The sequence below is a fragment of the Schistosoma mansoni genome, chromosome W (genome assembly GCF_000237925.1).
Source record: "Schistosoma mansoni strain Puerto Rico chromosome W, complete genome".
Taxonomy (NCBI): Eukaryota; Metazoa; Platyhelminthes; class Trematoda; order Strigeidida; family Schistosomatidae; genus Schistosoma; species Schistosoma mansoni.
This window is the reverse complement of record NC_031502.1, coordinates 5264225-5289159: the sequence shown is the minus strand read 5'-3', so window position 1 is coordinate 5289159 and position 24935 is coordinate 5264225. Positions and strand designations below refer to the sequence as shown.

At 34.6% G+C, this 24935-nt stretch overlaps 1 protein-coding gene across 1 annotated transcript in view; it reads right to left on the bottom strand.

Moving 5' to 3' along the window:
- Nucleotides 1-375: 375 nt before the first annotated feature.
- The window catches only part of Smp_171670 (putative wd-repeat protein), a 29593-nt gene continuing 5033 nt past the window's right edge, over nt 376-24935 (bottom strand). Inside the window, exons 3-12 of the mRNA XM_018799991.1 lie at nt 22158-22523; nt 22019-22121; nt 17327-17384; nt 12845-12943; nt 10214-10297; nt 8718-8807; nt 5986-6040; nt 3679-3875; nt 2617-2877; nt 376-923 (exon numbers count right to left, since the gene is read on the bottom strand). Of these exons, the coding sequence (XP_018653849.1) occupies nt 459-923; nt 2617-2877; nt 3679-3875; nt 5986-6040; nt 8718-8807; nt 10214-10297; nt 12845-12943; nt 17327-17384; nt 22019-22074 (1365 nt within the window). The 5' untranslated portion in view covers nt 22075-22121; nt 22158-22523 and the 3' untranslated portion in view covers nt 376-458. The remainder of the gene's footprint in view (nt 924-2616; nt 2878-3678; nt 3876-5985; nt 6041-8717; nt 8808-10213; nt 10298-12844; nt 12944-17326; nt 17385-22018; nt 22122-22157; nt 22524-24935) is intronic.

Here is a 24935-nt window from a genome sequence, read left to right as displayed (position 1 = left end):
GTAACTCAGGTCAATATCGAGGCAACCTGAACAGGATGCACATATGTCAATAAGTGACCGATCAATAACAGTTCTAAACATCAATGAGGAGATTCAAACAACCAATACAAAGTAAATTTAGTTTTAGTGTTTCATGTATGAATCTCCTGATCAAGACTAAGAGTGAAGAAAGAATCGATAGAATAATTAGTTATTGCGTATTCAGTATATAATAATTCTCATGCACAAATACTGTTATTCTCAAACTCTACTTACATAAATAAAATCACCTTGTGTAGACTGCAGAAATAGCATTGATTGCACAGGTTTTTCTAGTTATCTTAGTTTAGACAACATATTCTAATCTCATGATTGTGAAAAAAAAGAAACAAGTGTCGAAACACAAATGTGTAATTTTATTAAAACAAATATGGAAAATGTGCATGAGATAATCTATACGGATAATAAGAATAATGTTTCTAGTTCCTAGATCTTCCTCGTGTACGTTTCCTAGATGAACGACGAACACTCCTTTGTGCAGTAATTTGTTGGTTTCGTCTTTGAATTGCTGATCTTGTTTCGCGAGTATTTGGTCTAGTGCTAGGTCTTTGAGAATTCCTAGCTGTGGATCCATTATTAACAGATTCAGCAGTTAATTCTTCATCGGGATTCAAATGTCTCTGTTGATTGCGTGTTAATGGAGGTATATATGATTCTGTATCGAAAAGAAATTCATCATCAGATGGTGGATAAAAGTCCGAATCCATATCTTCATAGTATTCATCAAAGTATATACCATCAATAGAGGAATAATAACGATCAAATGGAAAAATGGAACTTTCATCTGATTCATAACCAATAATAAAATCTTCATCTTCTGAATCGCTAGAACCAATAAAGCGGGATAATCTTGATGACTTGTGGCGTTCAAAAATTCCTTGTACCTGAGGATTGGGAAAAGAGAAATTTCGGGAATTTAAATTTACAAAAGGTTACTCATATAAATACAGAGTACAAAACGTTCAGTAACTGCTAGCACACTATGTATCCAACAGAGCGGGTTTTTTGATAGTTTTTTTATAGTTATTACAGTCTATATTTGTGATACATGGATAAATTTCTGAAGTCCATTATTATTTTGAAATAAATTCACTAGTAATCGAAATTTTAAGTCTGATTGTAGATTTAGTTTAGGTAAATTAAAGATTGTTAATTCGCATGTTCATGTCGTAATTCTACAGAAATATACTTGATAAATAGTTATTTTTCTATTTATATCTCGAATGGTTTACATGGATGTTAAAGATTGCAGTAGGCAAAATCAACTAAATGCATGATAAATAGCACGATACAATTCACTGACAAGAGCAAGATTGCACAACGAATATCTTGGGCTGTTAAAAACTTGTTTTACAAAACACTCACAAATATGCGTCATTCTAATGGATACACAGCAATAGATTGATGAAGTTAGACAGAAAACTGACTGGTATAGAACATTAGAGTGGCCATTAATGTTGCACTGAGTATTTGGTCAATAGAGAAGATAATCATGACTTAAACACGTTAGATAGCATTTAGTGCTGCATGAATATTAACGTCTTCAATAAGTAACCTAGGTTTAAAAGTATGACAAACAAAATTGCCATACTTTTTCTGTACATCGAACTGACATTGAAGATGTATACATTGTGGACATGGTAATTATTGATACAGTAGAATTCATTAACGGAGAATTGTTTCATTTAGCGAGCTCTGAGTTGTTATTGAGATATTGGTGAAACCTTACATAGATGGAGACGATTATTTGTCAGAAAACTGTTGTTAATTGTCTGACACTGTATTTAGCATCTTCAACTATCCCAAGATTTCAGAGACAGATATATTAACGACGCTGACCACTATCCAATTACTGAATAGTGTACGTAAAAAATGGTAGTCGTAATAGTTATAATAAAGTTCTTTTTATACGTATATCTTATAGACGTCGAATTGAGAATCTCTACAAAATAATCTTAGGTGAGGTGTAGGATAGTGATTAGAAAATATGGCATACTCAAATCGCACCCCTTGTATTTTAACTAAAATGGTGTTGTATCATGAGCTGCCACATCTCAAGTAAAGGTTAAAGCCAACCGTATACACCGATCTGTATTTCGTTCATTCGATAAGTCAGTCAATCGAGTGAAGTAGAACCTGGCACATTGATTAAAGCTGTCGAATGGCATTAACGCGGCCGAAAGAAATTATCGCAAGAAATGTCAGAGTGGCAGAAAATGGGTGAGTAGAAACAATATGATCCAAAAAGAGAAACTGAATTCGCAGAATAAAAAGTACAAGCATTTTCAAACAAAAAATGCATCTGTGGCATTAATGATTCTGGGCCGTGTCACTTCAACTATTGGTTATGATAACTACGAGAACTCTAACTAAGTAGTCTATACTTACATGACTTAATCCAATTATCAATGTCCTCATAAACTAAGTCTTTGTCCATCTCTACCTAAATAAGTAACTTTATTGTCAAAGGATTTTTTTAAACATATACAATATTCACAACACTTTTCCGTACCAACAGCAATTCTATAAATTTTCATGTTTAAAAATAACCAATAATGAAAACAACAACTCAGTTACCCGATATTTTAAACCAGCTTTAGCTAATTTACGTAGTTCATTAAATGTTTCGTCATCAGCTTCTACTATTGGCAGAAAAGAAGAATTTAAATGTTTGCTTTCTTGTTTTTTCTGAGATCTTTTCTTGGGATGTGTAGTTTTACTCCGATTATATACCCAACAACTTATATCACCCGTTGTACCACATGTAACTATTTGCTGTTCATATGGATGCCAATTTATATCACGTATTGTATGCCCACCACATGAATAGTGTTTAACCTATAAGACAAAACAATATAGTATAAACTGTATTGTTGTATTATAATAATGTTGTAGATAAACATTTGTGAATATATATATATAATAAGAAAAGCACAAAAGGTAAAGATGTAAATCAAAACACAAATATATGATATGCCACAAATGTCTGTCTGTACTTATTGGCTGGACACAAATCACTTGAAATGGACCTATTAAACTAATTTAAATGAGCTGAATACGTTCGGTCATGAACATTAATTTTCATCTACGTTTGAAACTGTCGTATATCATCGTTGTGATTCTGTCAAAACAGAACACATTTGTAACTATCGAAAGAACGAAGGAATCAGTTTCAGTAAATTGGGAAATGATTCATTACGGTATTAGTGTGTGAGCGAGAATGATAATGATTGATAGTTTGCTTAGTCAGACTAGTAGATTGTCTGACAGGTACTAGGTGAGTTATGTATTCTCTCTTACCCTTATTATTTATTGATTGTTGTTGGATTGTTTTCGGCTTTTGGTTTGGAGATATATTTACGTTTTAGTCAGGCTAAACACATCTTCTTGATCTGAGTTGTGTTGAAGTCCTGTAGAATAGACACTCGGAGGGAATCTAGTGTAGATATTCGTCTAAGGCGAATTAACGTCCCATTCGTAAAGACGAGGAAACGCCGAGCGTTATAACAGGTATTAAAGATACAAATGTATTAAGATTTCAAGAAACAACCAATAGTCACGAAAAGAGTTGTCTACATTGAAAAAAAGACTGTAAGAAATTGACAAATTACCAGATAAAGAGGAGATAGAATGACTTACAACTTTTCCGGAATACAAATCCCATATATACCAATTACCATAAGCACTTCCAGAGTAAGCAAATCTTTGTCCAGTATTAAATGCAGGAGAAAAACGTGCTCGAATTAAAGTGTTGCGAACTTTATGTCCAGAAAGTGTAAGCACAGAGTTATCACCTCGAATAGGTTTGGAAGGATTTTGTTTGAAAGGTACCGGATCTAGGTATAATAAAACATCGTAAACATCGAAATGTAGAAGTGTTAGAAAAATCATATTGAACGGAAAACATCTTGGAATAGTAAAATTGGATGTAAAAAAGTTTATAGAATTTTGTTATTAATTATTTATTGGCTATTTATAAAATCAAATTCTGTCAAGTTTACTCCGTGCACATGAATACCAGTACAATTATGTATTAGAATAAATATGTACCACTGATATAACAGATAGTTCAAAATATTTTTTGCTCTCCCAAGTATACTACGAAAACATGTTAAAACAATAAGTCTAGTCACGTTGTATCAGATATAGGATTCACGGCCCAGATTGAGACTAGATAAAACTTTATTCAATGTAACTACAAGCGATCACATTCAGTGGGTCCGGAGTCGAAACCAGTGAGGGGAAAGGAAATCCCATGTTTAATAATCAGTAGACTAGGTGCCTGTTTGTCCACACTTAGCGATTATTCATATTTTAGTTCCACTACCACATACCAACCGAGTCAATAAATAGATGTAATTGTCAAAAGATAGAAAAAGGAGTAAAATCAAAAGCTGATAACCCGATAAAATAGGTTAATGAGAGAAAGAGTTTGGTTAAAATACATATATAAATAGTTCTTTTAGCTAGGGGTGTTCCTCTCATTTTTTATCAAGAATGTAAAAGTAAACCGCAGCAAGATTGCCATTGATTTCTTTTCTGGGTCGTGTCTAATAACGTCTTGAGCCACTCTCATCATCTCTTGAACCCCAAACCAGAGAATCAAGATGAACCGACAGATGACAGTCCTATACAGCTTTCATTTAATAATATCACGATGCTATAACATAAACTAGTTAGTTATCTGCTTTTCCAACCAGTACTAGCGTCGGCATTAAATACACGATATGTAAGTCACTGGGATGACGTTCATAAAACATGTCCGAGCAACCAAGCCGGTGACAGTAATTGAATTATCGACACTGAGGTCGAACATACACTGCCGAACCTAAGGATAGTGTTGCCACTGAAAATCAAAAAATCCTTCAGAGATAACGATGGTCGAACACAGCAACTCGCCGAACTCGATCCAGAGATATCATATTTCGGAACGATAGATTCTGAATTATCATGAGTCGTGTAACACAAAGAATACAAGCTTGGTCTTTAGTAATATTTTCGAATTCTTTAGCCAGTAAGCATTCGATTAATTTGAGAAATACACATTTTTGTTGAATGTAAGTACATGTACATATTGGAAATTCTTTCCACCATTTAATCCTTATGTGAAAAGAAACAACGAAAAATGAAGTGTTCCAGTAAGCATCAAAATGAATTTTATACTCGATAGCCACTATGAAACAATATCATGTCAATGTCAGTTAGCTCATGCTATGAAAGGTTAAATGGTGAGCGCGTTACTAAGATTCAGTAGTTTACTCAAATAAGGTTATAGCCTACATATAACTGTCTCGGTTATTTCAGGCACATATATATTTGCTAAGGTGAGATTACTTAGTTATTTTTAATAATCATAAAGTATTAATAGGAAGGGTAAACACGAATGATTTTGTTTTAATTCGAATTTTCGCGTGATCTTTGCCCTTTTCTGACTAGTTGCCACTATTCTGAATTCGCTAATCCTCTGTATACTTGAAGTTCGTGCTTTCGTTACTATATTTACTGAGTTTGAATATCGAGTTTTCCCTGTGTTAGAATTTAATTGTCTTTATCCAGCCTGCAATAAAACCTTTCGTATTAGAATTGCTCATCGTTCCTTAATTAGTGAGTACCATAGGCTGATCGGCAGCCCTAATAGATATAACTGTTGTACAAAAAATCAGTCATTATTATAAAGGTTTAACAATATATTCTTTTAAGTTATAAGCAAAATCGCTGGTCTTTGGCAGGAAAGCTTACCTTACTCATTTCTCTATGAATAGTCACATTGGTGAAGTTACAAGAATTATGCATTAACTGAAACAGATGACAGAACACGAAACAAAACAATAGACCTCTACATAAATGACAGGTATAAATGTGTCGGTTTTTTACTTTTTAACCAACCAGTTAATAAAAATATAGTTTTGGGAAATGTTTTGCAATAAACTACAAAATTTAACTTACATCCACGTGGAATCGGATGAATTCGATAATCCCAAGTAGAACGAGGAGTCATTCGCTTAAGGTGAAAAAATAACACAAAGAAACATCGTGATAATGCTATTAAAGCCAATTTTGATTGTAAACAACAGTGAATGTAAACTACAGGAATGAACAGAATGTTTTGCTAGTAACAGATAAATAGATGTATAGATATATTGCATATATTATTACCAAGTCCTAATAAACAGTAACACGTTACTTTTTCAAAAAATCATTATTGTATCACTGGAATAGGATTTAAACAATATTTGGTTGATACTGATTACATTGTTGACATTCTCGCGATAAGCACGATATCATTGATAGTAGAGTATTTCAGATTCTTAAAATTGAATAATCAGTTCTTGTTGATGCTTGCAATGGAAGTTAAGTCAATAGATAAAACCCTTAATGATCGATTTCTACTTTAACCTATTTACAGAGAATTTTATGATACATGGAGTTGTTGTGATTTATAAAAATAGTACATAAAAATAGAGTAATATTAATAATAGAGATGTAACTAAGATAGTATTCGAATTTAATCACTGAAAATATTTTATTAAGAGTTGAAAGATATTAGTGTAGTCCGGCCCAATAAGAATAAAAAACATATATAATAAAAGTTAGGGTTCTAAATGAAATGGCTCTAAGAAGTAGCACATATTTACCAAATGAACGGATGAATCTAGGGAATACGATACACTTCTTTAAAGGTTAGGAATAAACTCAGTCTATTCAAACAAATATCGTGGAATAGATACAAGGTCAATTACAGAGAATAATGTGACTACCGACTGAGGTCAGTCATGAAATTAGATCATAAAAATCTAACTAGATTCAAAGTGCTAAAAACTACCGAGAACGATGAAATATCACACTACATTAAACGAAACATATATAATGCATTCTGTACCATAAGATATTGAAATGAAAAAGATCATTCCTGTAGACTGATATAATGAGCGGGAGAGGGAATTAAACTTGATAATTAGGGATTAATTTCGTTGGCGAATAAATAATCCATAGTTCCTACATCCTTCAGCTGTTTATTTGTGAAATGATTTCTGATTATGTTTATTCTTGTGTTGAATATTTGCATATATAGATGCTGTATTGTGAGAAGAAAAGCCTATTCTAATAGGCTGCTGTTATTCATTCTTATATCGTTTCGAACTGGGACACCTATCACTTAGCTAAATCATATTATCGTATTTTATCCATCGACCAGCATTGGATTTATTCAGTTCAGCAACTTCAAACTTGTTAACCAAATTATAACATCCTACCTTCATAGCATAGACACATGAAGAAGTACTTAATATACAAAACTCTAAATAATTTATAAAGACCACGTCAAGTTTATAACTAACTTACAATGCCGTTAGTGATTAGATTATCAATCAACAACTTTCTCTACAAAAGATTTTTTTATATATATTCTTTAATATAAGCATTACAGTGATGGAAATTTATTTAAATCACCAGCAGGGATTTCTGTTATCCTATGTTTTTTTCCCAATTATTCAAATATTGTAGCAACTTCTCCATTTGCGAATTGTTTAACTAACAAATTCTATTGACGAAATTATTTACTGACGGATGCTCACCAAAAAAGATTAATCTGTGGTCATGGTTAATAATGTAAAACTCAAAACAAAGAGCTTTCCTCCTTGTCTACATTATGAGTCAGATTGAAGCGAAAAGAACATTGAAATTATACTTCCATGAACCGAAACATGTATGTTCTACACTATCTTATCTAGTGTATGAAAGATGAGTTGAAGAAATGTTGTGAGGGAAGAGCTAACCTAAAACGTTGACAGTTAAAGATAAATAGCCGTTAACTGTTGTAAAGACAACTAAAAAAAGTTTTTAAAGTATTTGTGATTAAAAGCCACGGATAACGAGTTTACGAATCGCCAGCCCCGAGCTCCAGAAAATCCACCCCAAGCTAAATATTAAGGTGTTTAGTATTCGAAACATAGGTCGAACAAAGACTGTAGAATCGCAATTCATTATACCACTTTGTTTCTGAAACGTGCAAACAAGACCCAAATATTTTTATTCTCTAGGCCTTAATGCAGCCAATATGGAATATCAGAGTGATTAACCTTCGAACTTATCCACATAAACGACAGAAGTTCCTTGTGTAGTTTGCAGACGTAGATGTAAGATTGATTTCGAAGCGAACCAGGTACTTCTAAGACTACGTTACAAAAGCCAGTGCTATTGTCTGGAACTCAAAGAAAGAGATGTAGTTAGTCAGCTCTACGTAGTCTTTGTTTACGATCCAGGTCACATGAAATTAAAATTAGGTTTCATCAAAAGTTTCCTAAGGTTATCAAGAAAGTTATTCAAGAGACGTACTGACTGTAATAGACTTTAACGCCCAAATAGGTCGACTAGGTTATGCTGGAAGTTACATGTTTTAGACGAAGGTCCTGGATTCTATTTCCGGATCGAGGTTCATGAGTGCACACTGCTGAGATGTCCCATACTAAAACAGAACACCTGTCCAGTTCTTTCAGGTTTCCAATGATGATCTAGCTAAGATTAATTCATGATTTGTATTATGAAAACAAGAATTATTTGTGATCGTTAGTTTAACAAATAACTTATAACGTATATAAACAGACTTAATTTAAAAAAACAGAGCAATAAAATCAATACCGTTAATCACAATATCATTAAAAATAGTAGGTGCTGCTTACAGTTTCTTTTCCCGATTCCCGGCACTTTCTTGTATCCCATAGCTTAACTGTTTGATCTTTACTGTTTGACAAAAAGTACACATTATCATCCTAGAACAAATAAAATGTTTGAGGTATACTCAGTCATCGAATGGGATACGTACTACAACGAGTGATAATTCATTGTTGGAGAAAACCAATTAACCGGCTCGTTCAACTATATTTATTCTCTGAAGAAGCGGCTTACACTGGGTTACAAAACGTCAGAAAATTTAATTTTCGTACCCATTGGGATATTACAAATGTATTATTTATTTATAACAATCTACCCAACACTAAATTTATTCGAAATTTTTTGTTAATAGTTAATATCACGCTATTTGGCAAGACTTTATATTTCATTCTGATACTTTCTAATTAGTTTAACTGAAGGGCTAACCTATCTACAGAAGACTATGTAGGACATCAACTTTTCAAGCTTTACCACAGTTAGTTGTGAACATACCAATTGCATTAACCAACGATCGGTTATGTCATAAACCAATAGTTACAGAAACCTCTCGATGGAGAACTAAAACAACTTTTTCATAACTTCGAACCTTTACGTATCGTGCAGAACTGCTTAATGTTCAAGAAATGTGTAGTTGCACCAAAACACGTTTGTATTCAAGCACTACGGCAATTTCACAACGATCAATAGAGATATTATTCTCATGAATTCTAGTTCTCGAGGTTTCGCCAATCGGCCGTCTATGGAAACTGTCCCGCATACAGCATTGAAATCGGAGATGGGAAAAAGTAGGTTAAATCCTAAACGTATTATTCGTTCATTGTGGTTTAAACACTGTAATCCATGGCCAGACATATCAAAATTTAAGAATTGGAAGTGTTGACTTTATTTTGTCATGGCAACAATACTTTTTAAACGTAACTCAGTTATTAGCTAAAAATCCAAGTACGCACTATGTAGTGCAGTAGATGCCAGCCTAATTAATCTTCTTTAGCTATTCAAATAGATCTTCTAATCAAGACATGATATTTCTATTCAGATTGTGTGGTCATTGAGGGAAAAGCATAGAAGATTGTATGTGTTCTTTGTTCAAGGTATTCGGTGTTGAGAGAGTATTATCTCCAGTTTTATGAAAACACTGAAGATCTCTGTAAAACGAGTAAAGAAACTTACTATACAGACAACTAAGTTAATGGTGAGTAGTCACATTATCATCATGGCAACAAAATGATTAACATTAGGGATAACAAAACTAATCAAATTTCATGCATCACAGACAAATGAACTATTCCAATCAGCATTTAAAATTAAAATAAATCACAGTTTGATTAATTATGAAGTATAATGAGACTTTCTGTAGGTTAGTACTAAAGATATAAACCTATCAACTCATATTTCTTATATTTTTAAAAGCTAAACCTTTCCTACGGGTTTGAATGATTTAGCATGGTAAAAAACATAACTGTGAAATTAATCAAATACAGAAAAACAACAATTAAATTAATACCTTTGAATCTAAATATGTGATACCATCCACATGTCCAGAAAATAAACTTTGACACCCTTTGTTCAATGCACGAATATCAAAAAGCTAAGAAAGGAACCGAAACACAGTAATCAATATGTACAAACGCTAAAAAATAAGCACCATAACGTGGACAAAAGAAAAAAAACGTGTTGAGTGTGAAGTAGTTGTTATCCACCGAAACCAAATGGAGGATAGTTGTGTATTATTGTGAAGTTATTTAAATTAGACATATAAACCGCTGGACGGTATTTCAGTAGTCTGTCTAGAGGTTAGGGACTCGTGAGTGAAACCGAAGATTACTGAGTTCAACCTTTAGTGGCGGAATAGTGGATACCCACTGACGAAGAGTTCCATGCTAGAAAAGAAAAGCTGTCTAGCGCATTCTGATTACCAATGGATGTCTAGCTTGGGTCGCTTCTGATATCAATGAAGCAAGAGCAATAGCATACCTTTCATTTAAAACAATCTGGTAATGATAATAATAACAATACTGACAGTAATAATAATATCGATCAGGTTATCAGACCGGGCTTATTTATTTTTATTTATTTAGACACATAAATATTGATACAAAGGGGCACCAGATATATATGCACCACACAAATCTCATTTGATTTGTGTGAGGGCTTGGATACTGCTCAGGTGCCAAGACCGAAACAGATGGTTTCCTTAGGGGGCCACACCCGGAGCCTTTGACCTAAAGATCTGATCCACAATGCAGTGGAGCATCGTAAGGTGATGCAGTCCCATGGTAGCCGGTGACCAACGACTGATTCATACGACATTTGTTCCCTCAGGATACTGGAGCCCATGTGCACCATTGGTTTGAAATCAGGGTTTTCCAACTCCCCTAGGTGAATTTTCCGTATCCACCAACCCGGTTAAAGCGCCGGACATTCGCTTTTCGTTCTCTCACTTTCGTAAACAACAGTAGTGCCACGAGAAGGCAGTGAGTAGGACTTCTCTGGCAGAGGCTATATACGCGCGTCTATGTGAGAGCATTTTGAGAGGGAGAGTGGACTCTCCCCTTTCTCGGCCGCACCAGAGCATTTGGGGCTGAAAACAGGCTGTTTTTCAAGGTCGTTTAAAAGGCGTTGAAAGCCGTCAGTATGGGATCCTTGATAGAGACAAACCACATGACAGTGAGCGTCTTTTCAGCTAACCAGAAAACTATTTGGTTATGAAACGATGTACAGCGAAAAAATTCAATGTCAACGCGAACGATTATTGAAGCAAACGTTACTTATCTTGATATTTCACATGTGCGAAGCGCATGAGCTCATGTGCCTATCAAATCAAAAACTTACGTTTGCAATGGCCTCATATGGGTTAAAAGTATTTCTTTAATAACAGTTATGTTACCCATAAGTAGTTACATGCCTTACAACTAAAAATAAAGGTCAGACGTTAGCAAGCGTGACCGAAGTCCCTGAATTGGAATCCCACGTGCGGAATCATGGACAAGCACTGTTGTAATATAATAGGACAAAACGGCCGCCCAGTGCTTACAGGTTTTTAATGGTGGTCTAACATTGATCGGTTCACGATTTCAATGGAAGTAAAAACGAATCGCCTTTTAGTTATGTCCATAACTAACCAATCAAGTCATCGCCAAAGCGCCCACCACGTCAATCTGGTCTGATATATTTGTAGACTATCCCTATTGCGTGAGATCTGCCAATTGAAAGACATTATTATCCTACTATATTAGTGTGACTCATAATTTTTATTCATTTCGATAAGACACGCAATACTGGTTGGTATGTTTGTGCGTTTCACTTGATGACTGTAATTCTTTAATTATTGTACTAATCTAATTGTTTTTATGTTTAGAAACAGATAAAGTTTAAAGTCAAGTTGTCCTTGTTCTGACAAGAGCTTTCATATATATTCTGGGTCGTCAGTATCGCGTTTACAGTTCCGGTAGAATATCTGTAGAACAAATTAAATCCTGTATCACCTATTGTACAAACAATAGAAATCAGTGGAAGGATGATTGTAGCTTACAGGCAATAAAAAATAAACTGCATTAACTTTTACTAGGTATCTGGCAAAGGTTTACGAGACTAAGCTCCATCGTTTAACACCACAAAACGACAATCTAAAGGGATTTAGTAAAAATACTCACAGCAAAGATTAACGAGCAGCGAGTGTACCACGATCGTCCACCTACATTTCACATCAAAACACGGTCAAGTGTCTTAAATTATTTTACTCGTGGCTATACTAAATTGAATTACTGTCTGATTTCATATTTAGTTTTAACCTAGAATTTTATACAGATCTGTGTACTCACTTGACTCAGGGGTAGAAATCACGTGAAAGCTGGAGATAGTACTCTATGATCAGGGGTACAGGATAAAGATGATACTTAATGTTTGATTATCGTGAAAAAAGGTAGAAATATAGTCATAATTAAATCCGCTACAATTTGTGTGACAAGTAATACATTACAGAATTAGGATATTTTCAATCACTAATAATTATGGTCAAATATATTAACTCGGTCTACATAAAAAGTTTCTAAACTAGACAGAGGCAAATGCAAATTTTGCAAACAGATGGGAATGAGATGAAAACACCTACAAGATCATCAAAATAATAGCTTACTCTAACATTTGTATCATCACTACCCGCAAGGATAATACTGCTAGATCGATCCAGTGTAGTAACAGCATTTACATCAGCTTTTGATTGCGGATTTACAGCCTTGATTAGAATGAAAAAAACTGAATCTATAAGATCAAAATACAATTAGCTATGTTAAAATATTTGTTATTAATCAAAGCTGGAACGAAAGTTTTACATCCAGTTATAGGACAAAAAAGTGTTAACAAAGAGAACCTAGACAAAGAATATATGAGAATATCAATTAAGAAACCATGTGTAACTTCATATCCCAAGCCACAATCAACAAATATATACGAGTTACGATTAATATACAACCGCCTATATCCTAACAAATGTAGATCAAAATATGTTAAGCAATAATAAGATTCGATTCCCGAAAACACTAATCCACATCTACATACGTAACTCGAATCATAACTTCTCTTTATCTATCAACTTAGTGAACAAGACATCACAGATTACTGATATGCTAATCTGTTTATCATCACAATGCAGTAAAATACAACTAATTTACTGTAAAGTTTTATGCATATAGAGATGACTATATGGTGGAATCAATTACACATTTAGGTGGATGGAAAACACGTAAGAACTTTCCATTAATGAGGAGCATAGTTGTTCATTGTCGATTTAAAGGATCTGTTCAGTTCACTGTACTGAACATTTTTAACGAGTGATAATTAGTTTCAACTTTTAATATTGTTTATTTTAAAGCTTATAGTTACTGGACAAACTTATTAACCTTATTAGTCTTTTATGTATGAACATGGTGCGTATAATTTTATATCAGTGAATAACAAAAAACAGTTTATTTTATACATCTTTGCTACACATGTGCAAAAAATCCATGTTCACTTAATGATGACCCAAAACTCGTTTGGGTATAAGGTTGTGTAACTTCCATTCTGTCTGTTGAAATAATTTCGAGAAGTCATGCACATATTTGAAAAGTACTATTAACTACCTTCACGTAGTGAAAATTTTTTTAACATAGTGACATAACAGTTTAAAATCCACTTCCAGAGTGAGGCAATAGATACGAAATTTTCACTTAGGACAGTTAGTAAACTCAGCATCTGAAACAGTAGAGGGAATAAACTTTAGGTTAACATAAACAAGTAGTTGCCACTCTGTATGAACGCGAGGGACAACAACCCCTATCTGACTCACAATCCTTGTGACAGGCCGATGTATAACTAGGTCAACAAAATTACAATTCACTGGAGAGACGTCATTTTAGTGTATCAAAACGTTATCACCTAACTGACGTTGGATTTTATTATTTAACAGACAGACGATCATGGATTGTAAGTGAAAAACTAGTTGAATGATTTGTGGTAAATTCACTCCGTCATCTAACTGGGTTAAATGTAATTTACATCATTTATATGTCGGCCTTAATTGTAAAACTATGGATATACTAGCGTTTTTCTAATTGTGAAGTCTTACTCCCATTTAATTACGTTCCTGTTCAATCGTGTTCTGATCTGGGGAATAGTCAAGTGAAATAAGGTGTCCGAAGAATACTGAGCAATAGGAGTAGCAGGGTTGTAATAACACAAACTATGGTGCTTTCAAAAAGGTATGGATATGGCATACAAATATAGGAACAAAGAAATCATTGTAAATAATTTGTAATAAACATAGATGGAAGTGATGCTTAAATATGTCGGTTGATACTAAGGTAAGACAAAAGGTTGAACAAATAACTACCTGCGGTCTATATGAACAGAGTATTACTGAGAATGCTAGTTAGATATTTTAACTTGCTTACTACACAAAGATCCATGTATTCGTCTGAGTTATATTTTCCGCCTGAAAGCTAGTAAAACTATCCAGGTGCGCAAAGTAAAATAGGTGTAGCGGTGTCCAAACTTGTGTCCCTGAAATTCTGAGTTCAATGGATTTACTGTCGAACCAATAAAGATCAAGAAGGTGACTTCAACGAATAAATATCAGACTGACATATTAACTATAGACCGTTTTATAGTTAATTTTAGTGAACGAGACGTCATTTAGAAGTTACAGGACTTCAGATTACTAGAAAATATCACTGGTCAATGTGAGGATGAAGTGATTGTGAGTGATTTTTACAAATTATGGGGTAGAGTAACATTGTACAGAAACGCTTACTAGAATTCAGCTTGATTGTTGGATTTGGGTTAGGACCAAGTTAGAATCAAGACTTGTACTATAAATAAACTAATCCCAAATCTGGATACTAACTTTAAACTCTAACAGTTGAAAACATATAGTCAACATGGTACAGTTTGTTATTCATGTCAGTCAGTCATTTACAACGTAGGATCAGTCACATATATGCACAGGTACAAGTTGCCATACCTTATTAGCACGACAAGATTAACACCAAATCTATAGAGACAGTTACTACAATGGTAGTAATATATTAAAAAAGATTGAATATAAGGATATGATACAGGGGAAAAGAATTAGTTTGTATAAAGAGAGGTATGAAATAATCAAGTAAAACCTACACATTCATAGAAAATTATCTCATCTGATATCAAATATTAGCCATACATATTGTGGTGCATGCTATTTATGTCTGTCGACAGACATAAGTAATATGTAACACCAATCAGAAGTGGAATGCCTGGCAGCAGAAGGTTGAGAATATCGAGTTGAAGAGAACAGGATGTAAACAGAGATTAGTTGCAATAATAACAGGAATGACATTCTGTAATTTGTATTAAACAATAAATTGGTCTTCCCCATCTGAGTTCTCACTCCCTACAATATTTACTGCTCTCTGGTTGGTCAAAACCATCCAAGTTAGTTAGGCAGGATACTTTGTGTTTACTACTTAGTGCATCAACTTCTAAACCACAGCTGACTAAATATATTGTCACACCAGTAATTGGTGACACAACTTCACCATCGAACTTGATACTTTTTACTGTTTGTCAAACCATTTTGCGAATTGACTCAAGGATAACCTCAAGAAGGAATGTCCAAGTCTACATTACTCTGTCCAATCGTCACAATAGGTGAACCAAACAACATATAGAAAGAAAACTTTCCGCAGAAGTTAAAGAAAGGAAATCATATTACAATATCATCCGAAATTCCGAATATTAAACGAGTTTTCAAATAAGAATACAGCGCAAATAAATTTAGTTATTTCCAGAAGTTTATCTTACTACTTATTTAAGACGAAAAATCTCTGACATGATAGCTACAAACCTTAATGTTAAACTACTTCTGATAACAAGTTGTTGAATCTCCAGTAACCGGTTCTGAAATTCATGGTGAAATGTATTTTAATCCGAAACGACCATATTTTACTTAGGGATCACTAAATTCATTCGCTGAGATTTTACAAATATATATTATTCCTATTTAATGTCTAGGGTTCACTAAAGTTAGTTTGCTTTTTCAATTTGGTGCGCCATATCAACAACTGGTTTCATTACCCACTCACCATCAATTTATTCACCAAGTTTCAGTTATAGAAAATGGGGGTTCACTATGACAGTTAGTAAAGTATGATGACAAATATGTGTATGCCTGATCTTTTATATCTAGACTAACATTATGACGATTACTCAAGTTATTTAAATTAGCATGCTTCAGTATTCTCTGTTTGGAGACACTAAATCATCCCCATATGTTTGCTAGCTTACTGACCAAGCAAAGGGTTCTATTTGTTTTATTTTGTAAAAGAAGTATGCTATCAGTAGAATGCTGACTTCAAAATCAAATTAATCTAAAGAAATTTGAATTGAAATGTGACACACAAAAGCAAATGAATAAACAGCTGAGTATTATAAGCAAAGATTGATGATAGCTAGCAGTGGAATCCAGGACGCGTGTCTCATTCTATTTGGGACTCGTCCGCTGGACGTTCCTGCATCCAGGACTCGAACACAGTACCTTTCTCTCCAAACTCCATCGAGTTATCCATTTAGCTACTAAGCTGGATAGCCACTGGCTTGTGGAATGGAGATGCTGTTATATCCAGCTAACGAGTCCCAAATGGGATGAAACACGCGTCCTGGATCCTACTGCTAGCCACTACCCATGTTTGCTTATAATGCAATAATGCTTATAAGGCAATATCGAGGCAATCCGAGCAGCATGCCTATATGCTAATAAGAGACTGATCAATTGCAGTCCTAAACATTAATGGGAAGATTAAAAAAAACAATACAAAACGAAACAAATAGCTGAGTAGTTTGGAAGTGAGAATCTTCAACTTTTAATCTGTTTTAAATCTAAATGTAAAGCTTAAAAGCGAACAGAGAACTGATGCTAGTCTCTCACAGTGATACAAAAGAATTGGCTTAATTTTTCCACTAAAATGATGGCAGCAAATAATTTGAAAGAAACTGCAAGCTGACTACAAAATAGTACTAATAAATAAGATGAAACTATGCAGAATAGGATGGCCTAAGTAGTTTTTAACAAAATGAAATTTGAAGGTATAATAATAATACTTACGAACGATTCATATTTATTTGTCTGTAGATCCGTCACATAAACCATACCTTTGTTATGTCTGATGAGAAAAAAGAGACAAGATAAATAGAAAGTTTGTACTGGAAAATGTGACAAATATAATCTAATCAATACCTATAAGAAGATAATCATCTGAGTTGGAAATAGTGGAATAGTTAAGTTTTAGAGATAGACGAGGATAAAATCATGTTGCAAAATGATAAGGTGTCTAAGAATTAGTCCCAACAATCAGGTTTTTATAGATTGGAGAGTACGTGACATACGAAGAAATTTTCTCCAATTGCTTACGACATTTTGTATTTACTGTGTTAGTATTTTCTATGTAAGCACGTTAATTTATTACATGTTAAACCTATTTTTCTGACTAGTGGTCTTGTTTCAATATCACACTGTTCGAAGGGTTTAATTCAATTATTCGTTTTTATGAGTAGCTATTATTTATCTACATCACGTGGTTGAGTATGTCTATCGACTGGGATTCTACATATTGATTTTGACAAACGAAAATCCTCTCATGAAATCACTAAAGGTCTCCTCCAAAACGCAATAAGACAGAGAAATGAAACTTTTAATGATATCATAAAGGTTTAATTTAAAAAACCTTCACTTCAAAATAGAAACAATTTGAGAACCTGAACATTGAAATTGTATGGATGTATCAGATGGACAGCAAGGATTTGAATGGCTGTTACAAAATCAAATTTTGAAGTTGATGAACGGACAAAAGAGGTCATTATAACCATTAGAATTTTTCGGTTGCAAGTAAAATAACGGGTACTGCCATCTACAGCTTTGGACAGATAGGAACTCATTTTCAGCGAGTCCTAACTGTTGGCACTTTGCGTCAACTACGTAGTAGTGTCCAGTTATTTTTGCAATACATGTGTAGAAGCCAATTATGCTTGTGTATTTTTGATTTAGCATTTAAAAAGATTGTGTTATATCGATTGAGTATGAGCCCTGTTTAGTATATGAAGTGATAATACCGCCAGTAAGAGAGCAGTGTATTTATTGATCGCCCAACACAAAAGCGTTATGAGCAGTATGGAGTACTGCTCGGTCCTGCTATCTGCCTAGCCCAGCCAATTAAGTCCAGAACACCAATAACAGCCTCTGCAATATGAATCATTATTGACAAACATACTGGGTTTATATACCAATCAAACAGACCACATCGTACCATAAAATAGAAAACATTTGTACAAGATTTAGCCAAATGTGGCTGTTAATAAGGGGAACAGTAATCAATAGACTGGGGATAACTCAAGAACGGTATATCGTATAATAATAGTTCATAGGTCAAAATAAAGCTTAGGATAAGAGGAACACGAATATGAAGAGTTAAGTTACTTAGCAATTATACAATAGGAAAAATATATATTACATTGGTCTCTAAATAGTTCACAAAGTTACCATTCATAATTTCCCACAGATTGTCACAAACCTATGTGGAAGAATAAACTTTTCAGACAGCTGTCAGTTAGCTGGTCAGAGTAAGAAAAGTGTAACGAGTTGCTGCTTTTAGAAAACACTGAAAGGCATTTTAGGCTGTCTCAGCTATCAGTTGACTGGGGTTCCAACGAAACTATAAATGAATCGTAAAACCGGCCACTACCCTGACTTTTAGTGGGAGATATTGAGCCTCACGTTATAACGAGAAGGAAATAGTCTTGACTAATTTGAAGGCTCAGGTGTACTGGGACAAGTGACCACAGTTTACATCAGCACAGTAAGGCGAAGACAATAGACCAAAGTGAATGAAACAAATAGTGTTACCAATAGAAATACACAAAGAGGATCCATGACTGATTGTTTTGTATGCTTAACGGCAACGTTTTACAGTAGTATTTCAGGGTAGAAGGCAATAATGTGTAACAGACATGTAACGGACATCCTAATATTTTGTTTGTGTCTGAAGATCTTAGGGATCCTGATTGCAGTAGCACAGTTGCATTCCTTCACCAACTTTGAAATTATGAGCTTCTACATAGTTTTATGCCTTTCATTTTCTTGTTAAATTCATTCTATTCAATCAACATTTCCTGTCTGATTTTCTTGCATCACTGAGGCAACTAATATTGCCAAGATGCTGATATGTATTTTAAGTTTTATTGTCTCTTGTTGTGATTTATACGGCAGCCTAGGTAGATGAACATATAGGGGGCCAAAAATGATGTGCATTGGGGATGGTGGGTAAGCCAACTGGCTTTTATCAAGCGCTAATCAATACTTATAGTCAGATAAAAAAATAAGTTACAGACATGTGATGAATAGGATAAGAAGTGTACACACATACGCTCGTATAAAAAACAGTCAGGGTTGATAAGTGAATCATTAGCAAGGTCAAAACGTAACTGAAGATGGATAGGTGAGTTGGCTTGTCCAGAAGCTAGAATAAGGTGTATGGGCTTAACATATCAACCGACACAACAAACATTTACATCAGAACATAGGTTGCTCATACGTGAAAACTTCCTCTATGTGAAAACAAAATGGGGTTGTGTCATGTCCAAGTTTTAAATGTGATAAACAGATACACGAAATACGAAGCCAAAAGTATAGATAACTATGAGTAAAACTTAGTGATGGGAATATATGCACGAAAACCACACCAGTAAAACAGTGCTAATTCCCGTAAATCTAGATATTCAGATCAAAGTAATCTTCAGAGATTTTCATCTACTTCAAAAAGTCTGCATATATTACTTGCGGTTAACTTAAGTATACTCGGTTTTTAAATTAAGTGAGCTTAAATGACTGTGAAAAGCATTTATAACTAAAATACTTGTTGCACTGTACTTATTAAGTTAGTATGCATGTAGAAGATATAAAGCACACAAAACGAAATATGTTCACTTGATTTAATAACGTTTTTCAGTTGTACTTGACAGCAGTTTTTTAAAGAAATTAATTGTATGAGGTCTAATTAATACTTACAGAACGGAAAGATTTGTACAATAGCTATAAAGATTTATGATTATTTCGAAGAAATTACTTATAGACAAACTTTTGCACATATTCATAAGTCAATTTGTTAGCGGGACACAGATTGGATTAAAGCATGTTTCATGCATGATGGTGTTGCTGCGCGCTGATTGGCTAATTCTAAATCGATCAGCCCGGGCATATTATTGGAGAAAAATCTAGAAGCTTCTTATGTATGTACTATAAATATATGAACGTTATTCAAACTAGTGATTGCTGTTCACTTACTATTGTTATTTTGAATACAATTTGATTCCTGTTCAACGTGTTCTGATTTGGGGTCTTGTTGAGTGTCATTGTATAAGAATACTAAGCAATAGGAATAGCTGGGTCGTTTATTAGCAAAATACATTTATAACACAATTAAAAACTGAGTGATAAAAATGTTGATAAGCAAAGTGTCGTAAAGGAAATCCAACAGTTCAAACAACAATAATAAAATAAAACGCCATTATAGATAGAGCGAAATACCTTACCCACTAATCACTTGATTATTACTCCCGCCAAGAAAATCAACACTAAACGTTTTTGTTATATTTCTTTCACCAGGTTGAAGTTCAGTATGCTTGAGATTCAGCTCCTCATTACGCACATCGGTTAGATTGGTGAAATACACTGAGATAAAGGTGAATGTTAAGATGAGGGTAAAACATTGGTGAAATGAAACAAACATATTATAGTAAAGTCTGTATTTTAAAGTAAACGTTTTCATTTTGAAGCTTATCGTCCACTCTCGACAACATTATTAATCATTACCAATATCAAATGACTTTTATTTATAATATTTACTCGAGTGAACTCGAAACCACGCAAGGCTAAATATGAAGAACGATTCGAAATAAAAAAAATGGGACGATATTATAACTTTAGATACAGAAATTAAGAATTAGTACAAATGTGACGTTGTGATTGATTTAAGCCCATATCAGACGGATCCAACTACACATGAAAATGACCACCCCAATCTTAACATGGAGTAGGTCCCTCCAGATATAACTCAAACCTATAGCCAGTAACATAGACTGATGATATGTCTTAGTTTGATGATACTTTTAACCAGCTATGTTGTCCAAAACTGATCGTCGGTGACCTGGATGGGTGACACATCTAACTACATTAATTGAAGTATCCCAATTTCATAAAACGCGCAAAAACTCAAGTTATTAAAGAGACATTCTTGCCGGCTGACTGATCAAAGATGATGCGATTCCCCATAAACGTATGATCCTCTCAATCTTCAGAAATAATCGCAATGGATCAGTTGGTCTGTGTTAATCACAGTAGCGTTTCTGTGGAAGTCCAGTTTAATCTGGCAGTTCTACGATAAAAACGGAATTTAACACTGAGTTTGTACGATCCCCATTTCCAACTTTCTGTGATTTACACACTCAACCACTTAATTCCGACTAGTTGAGAGGGATGACACAGAATCCCGTGAGAACATTTTTATTAAACTTACACAAGCTAGCGACAATGTATAAAACAAGAATGGGTTTGAAAAAAAATCGGGAAACTCTATATTCTGACAAAATGGACGTAGTAACTAAAATACCCATTGAAAACAAAACATTGAAATTTAAATCTCAATACGAATAAATATATTTACTTACAAATAGGAGACAAACTGCAGAAAACAAGGGTATCCCCCAAATTACTAGGAAATTTTGTAAGTAATGACAATGCACACACCTTAAGGAGAGTGACACAATACTCCAGGTATATTCAGGAGCATTAATCTCATTCATGTAACGAAAATAATGTCCAGAAGAATCAAACACTCGAATAAACCCATCTGTACAAAAATTACAATTAGCAATCCCATATTCACCTTGCGAAGCAGTGAAGAAAAGGTCACCAGAAGAATTATATATACCGCAGTAGACATCGTTATAACATCCTAGTGACCACAAAACCTCATTTGGAATGGTTTGACTTAAGAAATATGACTTGAAAGCATTAGAGAAGCTTTTTCCTTTCAAAGAGATCTAAAAAGGATAGAGTATCTGAATAATAATTACATTGTTGACTTCATTTATGATGTTTAACCTCCTTGTATCCAAAACGTCACAACAGCCTTTGTAATCTAATTGCATCCTCAAAATAACACCATTTAACGCCAAATCTATTTCACTTTCGTGCAGTATAAACGAAAATTCGTTAGGACGATATGAAGAAACGGTCAGATGTCAAACCTCTAAAAGTTAAAATAAGAGGCCAATAACATATGCAAACGCGGAAAAAGATTCGATGAATAGAGGAAAAGACACAGTGCGTAAGCAAATCCAGATGAAATAAGTGTGACGTTCAGCTTTTGGGTACGTTTACGTCTAGCCTGAAAGTGCCTTGTATGCTAAGACAGTGACAGTCTAGAAGGGAAAAAAACAACCGGAAATGTCAGCCGACGACTCAGCAAGTAGACAGAATACACTTCCAATATCCAATACCTTTGTTACGAGCATGTGGAAACCGATTGACTTCGTTGCATTTACTTCTTCTTGTTTCGGTACGTCTCCAGATATTTGGTTATGTACAGTGGGTGGTAGTTTGGCTATTCGATTGCATTAGTTTCTAACCAGTTTGGTAGATATTTGAGGATTTATATATCTTGTAGTTGAGTGAGTGTGTTTGTCTTGACAGTAGGATTTCTGGATACCAGTTGTAGGATTTAATTTGTCCAACAGTTATACTATTAGAACTGTAGACGCGATACTGGCGATCCTAGAGTCTATGTGAAAGCTATAGTCAGAACAAGGACAACTTGACTTTAAACTCTATCTGTTTCTAAACATAAAAACAATTAGATTAGTACAATAATTAAAGAATTACGGTCATCAAGTGAAACGCACAAACATACCAACCAGTATTGCGTGTCTTATCGAGATGAATAAATTGTATGAGTCACATTAATATAATAGGATAATAATGTCTTTCAATTGGCAAGTCACATACAACAGGGATAGTTTAAAGACACACCAGATCAGATTAACGTGGCGGGAGCTTAAGCAAAGATTTGATTAGTTGGTTATGAACATAACTAACACCAGTAGCTATCACATTACCAGGTAGGAGGTTGGTTGGTTGGTTGGTGTGAAAATAATAGTGATAAATCGAGTCCTAAGAGGTGATTGCTTCAAGAATAAACAGACAACTTACTTAATTAGTAATATGTAAGGAGACGGAATTGAAAAAATAAGAGGGGAAACGGAGATGATAATAGGAAATATAAGAATTAGTTAATGACATGCGGTAATGATAACTATGTTGATTTATTATACATGAATCAGAAACAGCTGGTTCAAGAGGGTTATGGTACTCCATGGGTCAGTACGTATTTGCCAAATTTCCTCTTAAAGTCATCCCCTGAAGGGGCTGTGATCATATCGGCTGAGAGTGCATTCCAAATGCAGCCAACCATTGGAGAGAAAAATTGGTGTGCCTGGGTGTTCACTTTTTGATATGCAATCATTCGAGGGTTGTCTTAAAGTGAGTGGTGAAGATGTTCTGGTAACGTCCTCGTGATGGGGTGGCTTGACACATTAAAAATGCCGTATGCCATTACCAGACCACTTCTTATCCTCATATAGCTCACTAGCAATAATCCCGGGCGTTAGAGTCCGTCCACGTAAGATCTATGTTTTAGCCTTATCCCCAAATCGGTTACTCGTCTTTGTACCTACTCTAACAGTTTTATGGCTTTATAGAATAGAAGAACTCCACCTGTAGCCCCTCCAGGGTTACTGCCGGTCCAAAACCCGGATAAAGGAGGAGGGTTGGGCATGGGGTTAGCGACCTCATTCCGTAGAAAACTAACTCGCTACAAAATCACTAACCAGAAAAAAAACTACTCAAACCATTCAAACTCTGCCCTGGGAGTCAGAAGGTCTTCATTTAGAAGAGTTATGACGCCTCATGGTGAAAGCCGAGTTCCTCCGGAAGTCACGAGGCCAATGCACCTTCTGATAACCAGAGCAACCATTTATATAGGTACACGGAATGCTCGTACAATGAGGGAGACCGGGAGAGTCTTCCAAATTGCTGAAGAAATGATGAGATACAACCTGGAGGTGCTTGGAATCAGTGAAACACATTGGACGCAGGTTGGACAACAACGACTAGCTTTAGGGGAGCTTCTGTTATACTCTGGATATGAAGAACAAAATGCCCCACATACACAAGGAGTTGCACTGATGCTGTCCAAACAAGCACAAAATGCACTTATAGGACAAGAATCATCTCAATCCGACCAGCCGTTCTATGAAAATCGTTGTATCTCCGAAACCACTGGACGGATTTTTATGATGTTTGTTTTAGATTATTTGCGAGAGTGTGGGCGTTAATATAAAACAAGAATCATCTCAATCCGACCAGCCGTTCTATGAAAATCGTTGTATCTCCGAAACCACTGGACGGATTTTTATGATGTTTGTTTTAGATTATTTGCGAGAGTGTGGGCGTTAATATAAAACAAGAATCATCTCAATCCGACCAGCCGTTCTATGAAAATCGTTGTATCTCCGAAACCACTGGACGGATTTTTATGATGTTTGTTTTAGATTATTTGCGAGAGTGTGGGCGTTAATATAAAACAAGAATCATCTCAATCCGA